This window comes from Coloeus monedula, assembly GCF_965178545.1.
Source record: "Coloeus monedula genome assembly, chromosome: 5".
Taxonomy (NCBI): Eukaryota; Metazoa; Chordata; class Aves; order Passeriformes; family Corvidae; genus Coloeus; species Coloeus monedula.
The window spans coordinates 3,513,064-3,532,094 of record NC_138785.1 but is presented as its reverse complement, the minus strand read 5'-3'; the positions used below and the strand labels follow the sequence as shown (position 1 = coordinate 3,532,094).

The window sequence follows — 19,031 nt, the reverse complement described above, 5'->3', positions numbered from 1 at the left end:
AAAATTATCCTTTGCTGGAGAAAATCAGCCTGGGGCCCTAAATTTCCAATGCTTGCAAAACATTGTAGGGTTTTGGTCTGAATCGTTACTGTTTTTCTGATAAACATCAGAATAGGGCCTTGAACTTGTAAATTTAGTCCCTGAGGGGATCTCTGGGGCTCAACAGTTTTTGTGTGAGTGCTGAGCAATAAGTGATCTCTTAATTGGATGATCTCTAACAAGAATTAAATCTGAATTAACTCTTTCTAGCTCTCCTTGGTTTCATGTTTACATTGCTCTCTCTCTCTGTACTTCTTCCTCTACAGACACCTCTTTATCTTGTAAACCATGGGGAGACTGGACCCATCCGGTGCAACCGCTGCAAAGCTTACATGTGTCCCTTCATGCAGTTCATTGAAGGTGGGAGGAGGTATCAGTGTGCATTTTGTAACTGTATAAATGATGGTAAGTAATGTTTCTCTAATCTGGAATTCAAGCAAATTCCATAAGACTAAAAAGAAACTGTATCCCTAAAATTATTTTCTTGACTTGATGAAAAAATAGTTTAGGGAGGTACAGTAATTTGGCTTATTTCGCTAATGAAAAAAAAAAAATCACTTCCCAAGAATAGTAGAGGGAAACATTTGTTCAGTACAGTTTAAAAAAAAAGTATGAAAAATAATGCTGACTGATGAAGTGCAGTCTGGTGTGATCAAAACTTTATTTTAAAAATTTTATGACAACATAGGATACAGAACTGCTTGTGTTGTTAATTGAAAGCAATTTTTGTGCTGAAAGAAAACATTAATTTCTTCAAGAAATGCAAATACATACAGCAAGAAGCAAATATTTGGGCCCAAGTTAGCTTCATCCTGTGCATGACTGTGGATGCAATGGTTAAATAAGCTATTAATCTTACTGTGACAAGTGTTGGTTTTCACAGAAGATGCCATGCCATATTTGTTCAAGTGTGCTGCATGTGACTCATAACTGTTCTTGTGCTCTTGGCGAAATCCCAAATCTTTGCCAGAACTAGCCTTTCTAGACATTTGTATCGAGCTGGATTTCCTCAGCTGGATCACAGGGGCATGGTGCTTTCCCTAATACAGTCATCTTTTCAACTCTGAAACGTGAACCTTGTCAGACTCGGTCCAACTGCTTTTCTGCCTGGAGCTCTAATGTTTGTGCAGGCATAGCAGATAATAAATTTCATAGTTTGTTAACAATTTAAACTCTCATAAAGGGAAATTTAAATGCACTGGGAACACTTTAAGAAAGACATTTAAGTTGCAGTAGCATTTTAAATCATGCTGGTATTACTACTGTGTCTTTTATCCAAGTCAGAAAGCACTTAAAAAAACCCCCTTTGATAAGGACTAAAAATGGCAAAGAAACTAGGTTGATATTCCCCTCACTCATACACACATGCATGCACTTTGGCTGGCAAAAATGTGAAAAATAAGCATTCTGAATATGTATTCATTGAGGACCCATGAGACTAGCTCTGTGTAAATTGTTGGTGCAAACCCACTTGATTTCTTACTGCTTTGGAGTATATCACATCTGCTAAAAGAATCTTGACTCAGTGTTGTTCCCCTCTTTCCCCAATTATAAATGTTTTTTCCTGTTCTTGTGTTGGCTTGTAGTCCCTCCATTCTTCTTTCAACACCTGGACCACATGGGCCGGCGGATAGACCACTACGAAAGGCCAGAGCTGTCCCTGGGATCTTACGAATACGTGGCTACTTCGGATTATTGCCGAGTGAGTATTGTCAGTGTGCAAACCAGTGTACAGTGTTATGGCAAAACAGACAGGCTCCTTTAAATCCTTAGAGTAAGTGCACTTACTGCACTGATGGATATCAGCTTCAGAAACATTCTAGGAAATACGGGTAGGTGTGGAGAATACTATGTTTTGTTCTTTTGTGCTGCGGAGTGTGAGACAAGCAAAGTAAGAATAACAAGCAGTGCAGCAAAATCGTGGATCGCCAGTCTTTAAGTGAGGCATGTGTTTGGTCCTACCCAGCATGTTGCACTGTTCAGGGGATATCTTTGAAGTTCTGCTGCATTGTTGCATTTTAGATGTATGTCTTCTACTGATTTTGAAGACAGACACATGCCTAAATTGCCTTCCCAATACCCAAAACCTTAGCAAGGGAATTTGACCTTGTAATCCATTCCTGGCAAGAGTCTTCTTAGTGTTCCGACCAATAAGTTACAGTGGAATGGGTTCTCTCTCCTAATATCAACTCACTGAAGAACTCAATCCAGAGCCCACTCATGTTACTCTAAATATTTGTAGTTGGTTTTATTACAGAACTCTATTTGATACTTCTGAAAACGTAAATTACTTAATCTTTTAAAACTTCAGCTCATTTTACAAAACTACAAGTGTGACTTCATCTGACCACAGCATGGACATATTTTTCTGTTCTTGCTGGAATTAGGCAGAATTTTCTTCCTGTGAGTGGAGCCGTGATAAGGATAGAAAAGACATCTGAGTCCTAGACAATCTTGAAGTAGCTACCAGTAACTTCTTCAGACCATCAAATTACTGCTGATGTGGAGGAAAGGAAAAGGTTTGGTTCTGCTTGCTTACTAGAGCACTACTCCAAAATCCAGTGAGATCTATGAGATAACCTGTAAGATTTGATTGAAACCTGGGTTAAACCCCAAAACAGGAGAGAATTGTGGTGAGATGTTACAGAAATACAGTGTGGGACGCTCAGTGTACATCCAGTGTAACTCCATCAAATTCTGAAGCCTCAACTTCTGCCATGTAACTTAAATCAGGGAGTTCCCTAAGAAGTCATCCAGTATGGTCTGCCTGCTTGCTCCAAAGATGCATCCACATACTTACTGCAATTTTACAAAAAAGAGTCTCTTAAAAAATAACACTCTCTGCTGGAAATGCTAAGTCGTTAAATGTTACAGAAGTTAGCATTATTTTGTAATTCACTTCTCATTTGGCTCCAAGTTGCAGAGGTTCCCTTCTTTTATAAATTCAGTTCAAGACCAGAACTGAGAAGTCATTTCCTTATGTGCTTATCAAATGACAAGGATGAACAGCTACAAAAAATTTTAACAAATCCCAGCTGGTTTGCATTATTGCACTCCTGCTAAGCGGATGTGGTGAGAGCCACAAGTCCGCGTTTCTGCCATATATTTGTCAGAACTTAGGCAGAGATTCTTTCGAAATGCTGATCTGATACAATCGTTTAGAAGCAGTTTTTGGTGCAGTTTCTGAAATGAGAATCCAAGTAGAGTAAACAGAACAGTTTTGAAAAATACTGCCTGTTTTTGGTTCCGTGGAATTAATCCTGATTTACATGAGTCAGATGAGTGAGATCAAGGGTATAATGTTTAGTTTAGTTTAAAGTTTGCCAGGGACTAGGGATAAGTCATAACTCAAGGGTTAGATGAATTTTTCTTAAATGGAATTTTTCTAGGGTTTAGTTTAACAAGTATAATTTGTTTAAGAGGTCAGAACTCTATATGAAGGCAGTAGAACAGTATAATGAAAAAGCTGTCCTGAATTTGACACCAAATAATGACTACTACTCATTTTAGGGAGTATGATGTTTACTCTTGCTCCGTTCATTTCATATTAACTTTCTAGGTACATCTCTTGGCATTACTTTTTTTTTTAAACAAACCTTCCTCTTACTTTTTCTTACTTACAGAAACTTGTGTCAGTAGTGTATGCACAATTTGTATGCCACTTACACTGTGGATAAGAGGAACTCCCAAAGGAAAGCAGGGGTACAGAAAAAAGCTAAAAGGAAAATCTGTTTAAACACTTGAGTTTCAGCAGAAAAGTTTGTGCTTCAACTTATCGAATGAACTGTTACCCTTTAGATATTTTATTCTGTTAGGATGCTGTTTTCCAGGGCTAATGTTTTATTCCAGGGCTGGACTTTAGCCAATGCACGTCAGCTTTCTGCAATAGTTACTATTTATGATACACAGCATTTTTCAAACAACTGAGCACTGTCTTTACATTGCCTTAAGGTACCACCTCTGAATTTTTTCCTCATAACAGGACACTGTCTAATTTTCTGTGTGAATGGTCTTTTTTTTTTTTTTTCTGTGTAGGACAAGAAGCCTCCAAATCCACCAGCTTTTATCTTCATGATTGATGTATCATACAGAAACATAAAGAGTGGCCTAGTGAAACTCATATGTGATGAACTGAAGACTCTGCTAGATAAACTTCCAAGGTAGAGACATTAGTGTGCTTGGCTTAACTCAGTACACTGCACTTCTCATGCAGCTTTGCATGCTGAAAGGCAAAAACCAAGCTATGGAAAATGTCAAAGTTTCCAGTACAGGAATTTTTTGAGTGATAGTGACCAAATGTTAATTTTTAGCACTGCTGGCAATTCTTACACGTGGATGTCTGGGCTTACTGTATGAACAGAAAGAATCTGCCAAGCTACTGCATGTGGAGCTTGCATTCTTTTCCTTTCTTGCAGTGAACTCTAGTGGTGATATCAGCTCAGTCACAGCTCGTAGCTTTGACTTCACTTGCTGTGGTTGTGTTCACTGCAGTCCTGCTTTTCTCAATGATTTAAACAGGGAAATACCCCAAACAGAATACTCAGGATTAGCCAGTCTCTCTAAAAGCATAGTGTTGGTGGCTTGTATCTTTAGCTCTTACTGTTAATTAGCAAAACTTTTAAAGCTTCTTGCTGCACTGTGAAACTTCTCTGTCCTGGTTTGTATCTGAGAGGAGAGCAAATCTTGTAGGCAACAACCACTTTATGAAATAGAGCACGTGTGCTTTGTGAACATGAAATACACAGCAGTAGTATTGCTACTGGTCAATATTATTGATAGTGTATTTAGTGTATTATTGATAGTGTATTTTAGTGTAGTTTAGTATAGTTTTTAGTGTATTTAGTGTAGTTTTCAATAGAATTTAAATAACGCAGACGTGTAGTGAAATGAGAGCAGTAGAAGACTGAAAAATGAAGTAGACAAGATGTTTCTTGTCTACATATAAAGGTACATAAAAAAAAGAACATCCAAAAAGAAAATGCATTCTAAGTAACAATGCTTGCACAGGGAGAACAGATTTAAGAAATGGAGAGAGCAGTGTGAGGATGGGTGGGAGATTACATCCTTGGGACAATCTGGGATATGTTAAAAATCCTTTTTCTTATGGTCTTCTGGGATCCCTGTACCGAAAAGAAATTGCAATCCAGGGTGAGGCTTTAGCTTATCAGATGCCCATGTAAGGCCATCTTTCAAGTAGTTTTTCACTGAAGATTACACTGGAGACACAGGTGTTTGATATTATCCTGAACATCTCTCAGAGCTTTCCATGAGAATTGGTCATGACTCTGAAGAAAATAAGAGGCATGAGTGGGAGTAACAAAAAGCATTTGGCAGTTTGGAAACTTGACTAGGGCAAGTAGAGGAGGAATGAAAGCAAGTATATCCAAAAGAGACGTATTCATCCTTCTCACCAGCACTCTGCTGAGATCTGCTGTGAAATAATTTGGCCCAGGGTTTTCATGTCCACTGAAAAAAAGCAATAAAAGAAATAGAGAAAGCCAGGCCCTTCAGTTTCCTCAGGCCCTTCAGTTCCTCAGAACAATACTAATTTAAAAGAAGACAAGCATAAGGCATTCCACCAAAATTTGTGGTGAAAGTTTTACTACGTTGCTTAGACACGGAGGTCACTATATGTTCATTTTCTGTTGCTGGACAAAGACACCTGCAGAAATATTCTGCTGTTCCCACATGAGGGAAAATCTCTCTGCAGGGAATTCACCCTGAGCTTCTGTCTGTGAGAGGAAGGACTTGGGGTAGCAAAAAAATCTGTGGCACAACAAGTCCTTGCTCACTGAAATTTTTGAGCAGATGTTTTCAAGCCTGTGTTCCAAACCAAAACCCCACCCCTGACTGTATTTTGAGAAAGACTGAGAAATGTGTTTATAGAAATTGTGCTTATGAGCTCAGAAAATCAGATAATGAGTTGTGCAGTTATGATTTTTAGGTACATAATTAAAAAACCAAAACAACCAAAGACCATTTGAATGTGTTTCTGTGCATATGAGTCAGGTTCTCCTTGTGAGACTTTAAAAAGAACTAAACAGTGAGCTCCAGAGGCAATTGACTGTTTAAAGCTAACCTTTAAAACAATGATAGAACTTGAAGTGGGACAGTGCAGACTGACACTGGTAAGAGCAGTATCTGGAATAAAGGTCCTAAACACCTGAGGTGTAACACCTTTGGGACTGGGTGATGCAGATGCTTCTTTTTGAAGTAGGAAAGTGCTGTATGTATAGAAATTCAATAGGACTTGGTCCTCATCAAGCTCCATAACTAATTGTCCTGTTCTCTCTTTCCCATGTTAGGATGTCAACATGGTTTACTCTTTATCTTTGGGGTTTTTGACTGTTTGAATGGGATGCACCATTCATAGGGTTGATGTAACTTTATAACTTTTGAAAAAAAATAAAGAATAGAGCAGTTGATTTTATTGGGGTGTTTGAATTTGACCTAAGGCAAAGATTGAGGCCATTACATCTGCTTGGTTGTTGTTTGCTTTGTGGTTCCCAGTACAGATAATAATCACAGAGCAGCCTTGCATGTCAAAGGAATGCTTTTATTGCAAGGTCAGGATTTCAGAATTATAACTAGTTGGGTTTTGTTTTTCTTACAGAGAAGAGCAAGAAGAATCCTCAGCAATTCGAGTTGGTTTTGTCACTTACAACAAGGTCCTTCACTTCTTCAATGTAAAAAGCAGCTTAGCTCAGCCTCAGATGATGGTGGTCACAGATGTAGCAGAAGTTTTTGTTCCTTTGCTGGATGGTTTCCTTGTTGACTTTGAGGAATCTCGATCAGTTGTTACCAAGTAAAGTACAATTATACTTCATGAGAATAAGATGTGAATGCTTATGATGTGCATTATGCCTTCTAGTCAGTTGGGTTTTGAGGCATACAGGTATCCATTGAAGTACTTCAGAAGCCAGCAAGTGCTTCAAGCCCTGTGTTTTCACCTATGAGGCAAAAAAAAAAGCAATAGTGTCAGCCTCCCAGTGATGAACTGGAAAGTTTATGTGGGCCAGGTGTAAACCATCTTCAGCTATGCTGCCTCAGAACTGGGAGGGGGTGTGGCTCTGAGCCATATTGTATTTTCCCTCTTGCAGTGCACATGATGTGCACATGATCTTAGGACTCTGAAGTCCTTACAGCACACCAGAACTACTTAATGGTTAGCTATTTTTTATTTATTGCATGTTCAGTTAGGTTACAAGCTTTGAAATAATGCATCTCATAGAATTAAAAAACATGTATTTTCTTTTATTCTGTATGGGGTCCTAAGAAATTGAGGAAGGAACATATATATTATCTTTTGCACTATAAATTTTCATGAAAAACATCATTCTGTGTGAAGACTTGGTATGTTACAAGGTATGTTTGGGGATTACCATACACTGGCCAGTTGAGACACTGATCCTTTTTCTTTCATAGCTTGTTGGACCAGATTCCAGAGTTGTTTGCAGACACTAACGAGAGTGAGACCATCTTCGCTCCTGTTATCCAGGCTGGCATGGAGGCACTAAAGGTTAGAACATTGCTCTCTGTCAGAGAAGCAGCTTGAAATTGGGTTTGCTAAAAGCCAGTCCCATCACAATGGGAAATTAGGGGATAAAACGTCATTGATTGTTTCCAGCGCTAACGTTCCGTTATTCTAACAGTACCTCCGAACTGCTGTAGTCAAAATAAGAACTGACAAGCATGACATCTGTTCCCAGATGTTCCTATTGAGGGAAACCAGTCCCTAGAGTCTGTTCCATGTAAGAGGGATGTTCAGGAGAAGATGAGGAGCAGGAGTCCATTTCTTGTTCAGCATTTAAGAGAAACAAAGATGTGTTTAGTTACAACGGAACAAATCAATACTCTTGTGTTTGCACAGATAGCCAGCCCTCACAAGTGTGAGGAAAGGGCAGGAAAGTCAGTATAATAATAATAGTAATAATAATAATATCAGACTTTGCTCTGGTTATTCTCTTGCTTCTGCAAAACTTCTTGTGCAAAACCGGATATTTATGAATATCTGTCTGTGACCGAATCAGGCCGTGGCTGGAGGGTTTCTGTTCAGCTGACAGTTCTCCCAGCTTGGATATAGCTGGCAGGGAATCCACAGGCCAAGGTGCTGCCTAGTTGCTGTCTGTATGTCTGGGATATCCCCTGAGGTGCTGGCATTCTCATGGAGCATTGTCAGTCAAATGCACCCCACCCTGGTTCACCACAAGATCTGTAGGGGCAGAATACAGCCAGCGGTGCTTTAAAATGGTTAATTTATCTGTGAGCTTTGTATGAGTAAAGCATGAACTTTGAGTACATAAATTTGTCGAAACAAAAATTGACATTTCTCAAATCTGTTTCTTATACATTGATTTAATACCTGCTTTCTTTTTATTTATTCATACTGCCAGCAAGTATGTGTGCAAAGCACATCTGAATGCTTTTTCCTAATACTTGGCTTCTACAGAACGAATTTAAGGGCCATAATCGTAAATTTCCTTTGATGATGGCTATAAAAGAAAGCAGCTCTTAATTAAGCTTTTTATTTAGCTCAGTATTTTTAAGTTAAAATTTGTAAGGATTTTCACTGTGAATTATTCATCTGCATATACCTTTGCTCAAGAAAACAGTTCTTGTCTAAAAAGAATAAATAGATTGTGTTGATAATATGTGTATTTTAGAAGTTTTGTCAATCCAGTAGCAGTAATTCCTGATGCCTGTCAGGATAAACAGGTATTTGGGAAGTCTTTCATCCTTTAGCAGAAGGCTTCTTAAAAGGAACTGAAGAAATTGACATTTGTGATGAAAAGTAACTGTTCTTGAAATATTAGGGGTGAAACTTCAGCTCTTTGAAAAGTCAGTGCTGTCTTCAGTTGTGTTCCCGCCATAGCAGAGGGATTTCTGGTTTCCCAGAATGCCACAGCTTATTTGGAAAGGTGGAATGTCCTGTGAACATGACGATTTCTGATTTGTGTCTGCCGTCTTGGCAGTGTAGATTTCAATGTGCAGTCTGCCACAGGGATGGAATTGTCACCCATTTATAAAAATGTATGGAACACCAGTGTGCCTGAACTGAGTTTTTCTGTTAAACTGCATTTCCTTTTAATTTGATCCAATTTGAGTATTTGTATTTTGATACCTGTTGCGTAGTGCTTGTATCCAACTGGGAAGTCTCCAAGAGAGGCACTCCTCCTTTTCCTCAGGAGGACATGGTGTCAGAATGCCTGGGCCGGCAAAGCTGTGTGTTGGGCTGCTACTTACTGAGAGAAAAGCCCCTGTTTGTTTGGGGGCTTATTCCCTCAGGCTCTGAGTCTGGAAATGAATTCTTTACCTCCGAGGAGCTTGCAGAAAGCCTCCACTGTTCTCTGAGAGCCCCGCAGTGTGTGAGTACGGGCTTGTTAACCTTGCAGTAATAAACGTGCCAATGTGGTGTCTTTGGAACAGGCTGCAGAACGTGCTGGGAGATTGTTCATCTTCCACTCTTCACTGCCAACTGCAGAAGCACCGGGCAAGCTGAAAAACAGAGATGACAAAAAGCTGCTCAATACAGATAAAGAGAAGGTATTTTCTGCTCTGAGCTAAGAGGGGACTGCTATTACCCTGCATTTCTCTAATAGGGCACTGATCTGTTTTCATTTACTTTGACACAGATGTGTTTGGTTATACAATGCCTCTCTAGTGGTGGGTTTTCCAAGAACATACTGAGGTGTTCCCTGCATCCATGGACAGGGGAAGCATGTTTTTGATGGTAGCCATGCCTCACTTCAAACTTCCACTTCATCCTTTTGTCTTCATCTGGTCCTTTTTGTTGTGACTAGTATCTAATGTGATGGCACTTGTATTTTTTATTCCTGTGCAGACCCTCTTCCAGCCCCAGGGAAATTATGAGGCCTTAGCTAAGGATTGTGTGGCCAACGGCTGCTGTGTGAATTTGTTCCTCTTCCCAAATCAGTACGTGGATGTAGCCTCCATGGGCCTTGTCACAATGTACACTGGTGGAACACTGTACAAGTACAACAATTTCCAGGTAAATGGTGTAGGTTTCTTGCCTTTGAGATAGTAACAGCTGGGGGGTTTTTGTTCTTCATCTCATTTCATTCAGTGTGTGCTCGGACATTTAACTGAAAAGCAGAGTGAGTCTGGAAAACCTTGTTATCAATTCCGGGGGATAAAATTCAAACTTAGAAATGGCAGGTCAGGCTCAAGTTTGTATCTTGAAGTAGTAATAAGCTGGTTGACATCCTAAAATTTTGCTGAAAAGTGCAGGAATGTCCAGTTAATGTCCAGGCCTAGTGATGAGTGGTGGACACTTGCATATGCCTGATTCTGATACCAGCAGTCTACATTTGAAATCCTTTTTAAAGGACTCGGAGAGCTGTTAAATGTGAGCAGTTTTGCTGGGGGGAGATGGGGATCATGGGAGGGGATGTTGGGTCACTGCTGTGCTGCTGCCCTTGGGTGTTGAACCTCTGAACTTCTGCTTTGTGTTCACAGCTCGATGCTGACAGCCCCCAGTTCTTAAGTGACCTCAGGAAGGACGTCCAAAAAAAGATGGGATTTGATGCAACAATGAGGGTTCGGACAAGTACAGGTAATAGGACCCATGGGAATGAATTTTAGATAATATAGTGCTGTGCAAATCACTTGCAAGATCAGGCTGGTTTAATTCCATTACATACCTCTTGAAAACTAATTGAATAGACTGATAAAATGCATGGCTGTATGTATATATGTTGTTACTTATATACATATGTATATATACACACACGTACTTCCTGTATATGTCTTCTTAACAACCAATTTTCAAGTCTGGGGAGGGCTTCTGCTCACTCTGCACACAGCATGGACTGCAAGGAAGTTGTATAAAAAGCTGTTGCTGCTGGACACTGACCTGTGCCTTCATTTTCATACTCAAACGACATTCCTGTGTCTATCCAGCTTCTTTTATTCTTTCCCTCATTCTTAGCTCAATTGCAAGTGTTACAGAAAGAGACACACCCAAAGAGGCCAAGACAGCAGTGCAGAAGCTCTGGGTGTCTGAGTCACAGCTTTTCCCTTTCTCCAGGTCTTACAAATGCTGTTAGTAAGGACAGTTCCTGGGACTCGTGGGGCTGTAAAGTAAAGCCCTGAGAGAAAAGGGCTCCTGCCTCAGTAAGTTATGTCAATTTAATTTGCCATTTTTAAATGAAGTGCTCTGTTTTAATCTGGCTGCAGGCTTCAGGGCTACAGACTTCTTTGGGGCAATTTACATGAACAACACCACGGATGTGGAGATGGCAGCGGTTGACTGTGACAAAGCAGTGACAGTGGAGTTCAAACACGATGATAAACTGAATGAAGACACCGGGGCCTTAATTCAGGTAAAAACCCCTAATTCATGTAATACCATAAAATGGTGAGCAAGACCTTCGGCAGCCAGAGCAGAGAAGAAGTGATGGTGTAGGAGTGATGGGAACAAGGCACAACTTACACAGACTCTTGTGTCATAACACCACTAATCAAAAGTGTGTTCCCCTACCTCTGTGCTGCATGTTCTATTCAGGGGTACTCAAATGCTTTCTAAACATTCACTGACACTTCATCAGCTGTTCATTTTTTTTCATTTCACTGTAAATAAATTTATTTGGAGTAAGAAATCCATTGCTACTTATATGGCAGTTGTGATTGCTGTGGCATTCCTTGTAATCTCTCTATTCAAGAGCAGTTCTCTGTTGCTGAATCTCTCCCAACTCCACAGACTGTAGGACTTTTTATGATGTTAGTAGGAATAATTTACTTCGTAATGTCTGATAGACGTCCCTAAGAAGCAGAGACACATATGCTGGTGCCACAGCTGCCAGCAGCGCTGCCAGGCTGCACTGGCTGCAGAAGGCATCATCTGCCTTTTGTGCACAGAGGGGGTGGCTCCAGTGGTGACAGTTTGTGCCTCTGTTGCAGTGTGCTGTTCTGTACACATCGATGAGCGGGCAGAGGCGAATCCGCATACACAACATAGGTTTGAATTGCAGCTCCCAGTTAGCTGATGTCTACAGGACTTGTGAGACTGATGCACTTATCAACTTCTTTGCCAAGTCAGGTACAGTTGTAACAGACCAGTTTTGTTTCCTTTTTCACTTTGGCATGGATGAAGGGGAAGGAAAGGGGGCTGAAGTGATTACCTAGTGGGAAATAATTTTTTTTATTTTTTTTAACTTGCTGCTCCACACCTGAGCAATTCCTGAAGTATTATGAAATTGAAAAGACAAATAATTACCTATTTTAGACAAACTGCCATAAAGGTAATACTTGTGTGTAGGTAATGCACAGAACTGGGCAGGCACAGTAAGTGGCAATGGATATCCTACCGCAGTGCTGGGGGTTTAGTGGGGTTTTTGGCTGTCTGTAGAAGAGACTAAAAAGCAGCCCCAGTCCTCAGGTCTGTAAAATCAGAAACAAGCAGCAGACAAAGATACTTTGAGGGAGTGTCCTTTTTAATACACACTTTTATTCTGTGTTTGTAGCTTTTAAAGCCCTTCTGAGCCAACCCCTGAAGACAGTCAGGGACATCCTGATGAACCAGACCGCTCACATGCTGGCCTGCTACAAGAAGAACTGTGCCAGTCCAGCAGCTGTCAGCCAGGTAAAACGCACACCCAGTCCTACCCACCCAGGCTTTGCCACATGTGGACAACCACCCTGCAACATCAGCAGAGCCAGGAAGGAAAATTTCAGGACGGACTTGTCCTTTTCTTTCAAATACAATCAATGACAGGTGGGCATTCAGTGGTGGCACTTAAGAGCACAGCACGCAGAAACTGTTGTTCTGGAACAAAGGCAACGCCACTGATGAAACTGATGCCTGTATTCACACCAAGGGGCTCAGCCAGCCTTTTTCCTGCTGGAATTACACACTAACTCACAAAGCTTTAATTTTTAATTGTTACATTGTTAAAGATGGTTGTAGGATTCTACTTTTTGACAAGCAGAGTGACTGATTTGTTTCCATTTGATTTATTCAGTCACATCTTAGTGATTCAACTCAAAAGACAGACTCAGGCTTTTCCATCCCAGCAGTGCTGCCAGTAACCACAAATCTGGGCAGTGAATTGTTCATTGTTGGTGAGGCCCAAATATATCAAACAAAACCAGAGCCACTTACTGTGGACCACTGTTCCTCTCCTTAATTCTTCAGAGAGTGCCTCAAAAATTAACAGGGTAACAGGGAGATGGCAGCAGACAAAACAGCAACTACAGCTTATAGAGCAAATAATTTCTGTTGGATTCTTATTAAATGTGTTGTTTTCTCAGCTGATCCTGCCAGACACAATGAAGGTGCTGCCTGTGTACATGAACTGCCTGTTGAAGAGCTGTGTGCTGGTCGGCAGGCCCGAAATCCCAACCGACGAGAGAGCTTTCCACCGCCAGCTGGTCATGGCCATGGGGGTGGCCGACACACAGCTCTTCTTCTACCCCCTGCTGCTGCCACTTGTGAGTCAGTGGTGGATTTTTTCACTTGAACTTCTAACCCCTCTTACCTGGAAAGGACCCACTAAGATGTACCAAGCTGTTCAACAGTTACTTTTCAAGTCAGTTCTACAGCTCTTGTGTCTTTTGCCCCGCAGCACAGCCTGGATCTGAAGAGTGATGCTGTCCCAGCTGCTGTCCGCTGCTCCGAGGAACGTCTGTCTGAGGGAGGGGCCTTCCTGCTGGCCAACGGGCTGAGCATGTTCTTGTGGCTGGGAGCCAGCGTGTCCCCAGAGCTCATCCAAGGGCTTTTCAACGTGCCGTCCTTCGCACACATCAGCACCGAGGCCGTGAGTAGATGCGGACTTAACAGTTGAGGATTTAGCAAGACCAGATGCTAATCAGAGAAACAAGTGAGGTCTTTTTTCATCCTTCAGCCTTAAAAGCATGAACGGGTGACCAGCAGAATGTGTTTAGACACCAGAAGTGCTTTAAGTTACATGAAACTTTACACTTTGACACTCTGAGCACTAAGAGGACAGAAGCTTTCACAACTTTTTTAATCTTCTTAAACTTTGACTGTTGCAGATATTAAAGTCCTTTGAACTGTGTATTGATAAAATTATAACAAACACTTTGCAATTGTTAAGTTTCTCCTGATGATGCATTTTCATATAGTGATTATTTTAAACTGAAAAATGAGTCCTCAAATGAGACCTTTTAGTGAAGGAGATGAGGTTGCTTGGTTTAGTATGAAATCCACAGTACCTTATAACATAACTATCAGCAGCTAGTCTTGGTTAGAGATGTGATTGCACTATAACAACCTGCTTTCCTTCTCGCAGACATCCCTGCCTGACCTGAACAATCCATTTTCTAAGAAACTGAAGCATATCCTGGAGCAAATCCAGAGCCAGAAGCCCCACACTATGAAGGTAACTGCTTTCTGCTTCAACTCATTCCTTGTACTTGTTCAAAGGAACACTCCAGGCTTTGCCAAAATATACCAGTGGCTGTAAAAGGTTTTTTAGGTATCAGGAGTGTGGATGCTGAAAGGCAGGAGCAGAGAAATTTTCCAGCTCTGTAGCATTTGTGAAGTCTTTCCTTTGTCATGCTTTAGCTGAGAAACAGAGAAATCCAGCTTCTCACAGCTTCTCTGTGAAAGTTTTCGTTCTCATGCAGACTGCATGGACAACAGTTTGAGAGAATGTAAACTATTTCTGCACCTGCCAGTTGTTGTGAGAACTGTGGAATTGTTTTCAGTCTTGTGAGAATAATATTTGGAAATGGGTGTCTTACTGCTCAGCTTATCACCTTCAGAGGTGGTGAGTGAATAAGCCAATCATGTAATTTCTTTATTGCAAACCACACTATCAAAGATGAGTTATTCATTAAATGGGGTCTTAGGTCTTGCTTTGGCCATATCATCTGACCTACCTATGTCGTGATTTTGCCGTTCTCTGGGGATAACAGCTACACAGGAGTCTTCCTGCACATGGGGGAGTTCCAGCATGATTTGTAGGCACAGACATCTCAAATGTGCTTAATTCCCAATCAAAACGGATTTTGAAAGGTAGTCAGGTTTAAAAGGTAACCATTTTATTCTGCAGTCCTGAATTCACATTAGTCTCTCCAGCTTCTGCACTGTGGAGATGTATTCGTTTTGGGGGTTTTCCCCACCTCAAGAGCATCCACTAAGAGATGTAGGAAAACCGTGCTGCCATCTAGTCTGACTGTATCCTAAAACTATCTGTCTGTACCTGTTGTCTTTGCAGCTGATGGTAGTGAAGCAACGGGAGCAGCCAGAGATGCTTTTCCGCCAGTTCCTAGTAGAAGACAAGGGTATTTATGGAGGAGCCTCATACGTGGATTTCCTCGTGTGCATTCACAAAGAGATCAGCCAGCTGCTCAGTTAAGGCAACTCAAGTAAAATGTTTGGTTCCTTTTTGCCTATGCAGGAGGGACAGTTTTTGGTGCCTGAAGGCTGGCCCACAGCTCCACTGGACCCAGGCCTTCTGCTGTGCTTTACTGGCCCTTTTCTGTGCTCTTTTTGTACGGTTTCATTTGATCCCATCTTTCCCTGAGTATTTTGCTTACTTCTTAAGCTGTAGAATAGCAAGTTCTGCACTCAGGTATTAATCTTCTGGGAGTCCTGACTCTTTTCTCTACATGAATTGCTAGATTTCAGACTGCCAGTGCTTAAGAGCATATATGGTATACATTTCTTAAAAGACAATTTAGAAAACTCTCAATTATTCCTTTTGCTAGTCATAAGTTGTAGCAGAGCTGGGAAAGATGATCAGAATCTGTACAGAGGAGGAAAAAAGACAAAACACTTCTTTTTCTAAGTGAGGACATAAAGTTGAATCAGATCGGCAGTAAACATGTAGTTCAGTTTGAAGGATTTCAAAGTCCTTCCTGTGAAGCAAATCTCTGTAAAGCAAATCCTTTTTTTCCTGGAAGGGACAAGTGTTAACTTTCTATGGAAGCAGAGCTCTAGGGACCCTTCCACAGCCAGGGTTATCCAGGAGACAGAAATGCCTCAGTTTTATAACTGGACTTGAGTAAGTGTAAAAACAGCGGGGATCACAGGAAGAACAGTAATCAAACAATCCTTTTGCCACCTTTGGCAGATAATGCCACACTATTATGGTACAATTCTCTCCTCGTGGGGGCAGCAACTAGTTTAGCATACTATTTAATTACATTTTCAAAATGGCACAGGTTAGGCTTTATTTAGTACATTTGCTAACTGGAATATTCCCAACACAACTCAGAAAAATCTGTCCCTCAAAATTTCAGTGGCAGATCAACTGTGAGACAGTTGACCCATTAACCAAAGGTTATTTGTGGTGCTATAAAGCCTCTTGCTTAATAGCAGTTCTATTACATTGACCTCTTCTCCCATGACTGATGTAATCAATGGTAACTGCTTTTAAAAACAAGCCTTTGCTAATACCAATATTGAAGGTAGAATTTAGAAAGCCAGAGCCTTTGGAACAGCTCTTTACCTCAGATACTTCATCAGTCTCTCTGTCTCTTTACGACCAATGCCTCTGAACGTGAGGTTTGAACTTTGCCAAACTTGAAAAGCTATTATTAAAAAAAATAGTGTTTCAAAGAAAGCAAAAAACACTCAAAAGTAAGGTTAAGCCTCAGTAAAGGAAAAAAGTGCCTTTAAACATTTTAGTGTTGCTACTTAGTATTAATTATTTAATATCCACAATAAGCAGTCAAAATGCATAATTCTTTGGTTCGACAGCTTATCTATACAGTCCTTTTCTTGTCATTGTCCAAGAGCTCTTGAAATAAGTGGCTGTATTATAAAAAGGTCCTCGGCCTGAACTCAGCTGCCAAGACAAGCACTTTTGAGCTGTAAACATTACCCTGTAAAAAGTATTTGTTGCCATTTCATTTGTAAAATGACACCAGCAACATTTGTGTAAAGAAATAAGCAATTATTAAATATAATCTGTGTGTGTGTTTATTCTTTCATACATCCCAAGTTCTCCAAGGTTTTATGGCCATGCATCCAGCAGTGAGTACACTCTAGGTCACCTTCTCGTACTGTGACTCTGAAGACAGGCAGCTTACATGGCCTCAGCATTATCAGTGTGTTTCTGGTGTTGTCATCACCCATGGCTATGGTGAGAAGATATGATCCAAGTGGAGCAAAGTGTCCCAAAGAGGGGCAGTTCAGAACCAAGCTCAGGTAAGCAAAAGCTGTTTGTGGCAGAGCTACTACAGCAGATCTCTGGCCTGCCATGGGCAGTTGGTTACCTACAGTAAAGCATCACAGTGGAGAAAACAGCACATGTTGACAGCAGTCATGACAGTGACTGGTATCACACAGACATACTACACATGCAGTGCTTGGCTTCACCATAAACTGCAGGACTGTAGTATTTAACTGAGATTTACAGCAATTAGGCCTTTTTTTTCTCCTTTTTCATTGCTGCAGTAATTATGTTCAAAATTATTTTCTGTTTCACAGAACTTGCCCGCTGCTTTCTTTTAAGCCCATGAGAATGACCCTGTTATGAAAAGGATTAGTGCAGCTCTCTTCCACATTAACTTGACATTCAGCCCATTACACAATTGCCATTTCTGCTAAAGCAATAAAGTTGCCACCAACTTAAGCAATTCTGAAGGAGGAAATACCTTTTCTACTCTATACAGAAACAGTGGGTTCATTTATCTGTCACTTTCATATTACTCAAGGTATCTTTATAAAGCCGCAAGGCTTAGAGATGTTTTCAATGCAATGGGCTTGAACTGTTCATGTATCCTTTTCTAGAGTGCACTCTGGATATTAAAATCTATAGCAGGGCATAGAAAACCAGCTGAATATTCTAAAATTAATTCCATGACTTAATGCCAGTTAAATTCCATGATCATCTCAAAACTGCTCATTAATTAGTTTGGAGCCTGAATTCCACTCCCCTGAACAAAGCATTCAGCACCTATGAACACACACAACGAGCTGATGCTGGGGAGGAACCTCAACCCCTGGAGAGCGTTGACTGCCACCCTGCACAGCACAGGCAGCATTCCAGCCAGCTTCCTGTAACCAACACTGTCAGAGAGTGGAGGACACAATTCTCCAGCTGATGGCTGATTTACAATGATCTACAGCTGACTAGGGTCTTAAATTCCCTCTGAAGCCAAATGCTGAGACATCCTGAGTACCTAGGCAGTGCAGGTATTGAATCCTTCACTGAATTCACAGGGTGCAAGATAGTCCCAAGTACTCTTAAGCCTCCTCCAGAATGGAAAGACACAACAAGATGTAGACAAGCACCCCAAATGAGACTGGAGGCATTGTGTGTTTAATAAAAGTGGAAAGGAAGAAACTCAACAGGCTCTTCATCTTCCAGGAGAGCATGCTCAAACGAAATCTTCATTTACTTGTGGTAAGTGAACACTCATCAGCTCAGTGATTCGGAGCCTTATCCTCCTGCTCCTGTGCAAATGTTGTAAGTGAGAATTCAACTGACAACCAGTAATGCAATATAAAGCTTTTCATCTCTAGTCACCATTTCTATCTGGTCCAAATCCCAGTGACTAAGAAAATGACCTGATGTTTTTACTGTATAAGGGAGTGTGTGGTCGGTTGATTTAACGACATGGATGTCACACTTTGCTGGCAAAAGTTGCCCATCCGACAGCTTGAACCGAACTTGAACTCTTTTCATGGGCATAAAAAGAGCTGGTTCTGCTGTTTGAGGGCCTGGGTGGCTCTGAGGCCTGATGAGCTTTGCTGAGGGCAGTAGGTGGAGAGGTGGACCTGTGACACTGCTCATATTCTTACATTTTCCACCTAAAGCTTGGTAGTCTCAATGGAAGAATTTTCAACCAAGCATCATATTTCAGTCCTGTTTGCTGAAAGCTTGGATTCTGAGGTGGTGGGAGCTGGTGTGGCTGGAAGGAATTGGAACCCTCAGGCTGGGTCAGAGCCGCCTCTGCCTGGAAGGAATTGGAACCCCCAGGCCGGGTCAGAGCCGCCTCGGGCTGGAAGGAATTGGAACCCCCAGGCCGGGTCAGAGCCGCCTCGGGCTGGAAGGAAT

General features: G+C 41.2%; 1 protein-coding gene across 4 annotated transcripts in view; it reads left to right on the top strand.

The window, feature by feature from the left end:
- The window catches only part of SEC24D (SEC24 homolog D, COPII coat complex component), a 57,193-nt gene extending 40,314 nt beyond the window's left edge, over window positions 1–16,879 (top strand). For 3 of the 4 annotated variants that reach the window (XM_082282474.1, XM_082282475.1, XM_082282476.1), the window contains 15 exons: window positions 306–444; window positions 1,626–1,741; window positions 4,075–4,199; window positions 6,653–6,844; window positions 7,465–7,558; window positions 9,466–9,582; window positions 9,881–10,048; window positions 10,516–10,612; window positions 11,236–11,381; window positions 11,959–12,097; window positions 12,522–12,640; window positions 13,309–13,488; window positions 13,623–13,814; window positions 14,310–14,399; window positions 15,240–16,879. In XM_082282474.1, the coding sequence (XP_082138600.1) occupies window positions 306–444; window positions 1,626–1,741; window positions 4,075–4,199; window positions 6,653–6,844; window positions 7,465–7,558; window positions 9,466–9,582; window positions 9,881–10,048; window positions 10,516–10,612; window positions 11,236–11,381; window positions 11,959–12,097; window positions 12,522–12,640; window positions 13,309–13,488; window positions 13,623–13,814; window positions 14,310–14,399; window positions 15,240–15,380 (2,055 nt within the window). In that variant the 3' untranslated portion in view covers window positions 15,381–16,879. The remainder of the gene's footprint in view (window positions 1–305; window positions 445–1,625; window positions 1,742–4,074; window positions 4,200–6,652; window positions 6,845–7,464; window positions 7,559–9,465; window positions 9,583–9,880; window positions 10,049–10,515; window positions 10,613–11,235; window positions 11,382–11,958; window positions 12,098–12,521; window positions 12,641–13,308; window positions 13,489–13,622; window positions 13,815–14,309; window positions 14,400–15,239) is intronic. The other variant, XM_082282477.1, reaches the window with a different exon arrangement.
- Window positions 16,880–19,031: the final 2,152 nt, after the last annotated feature.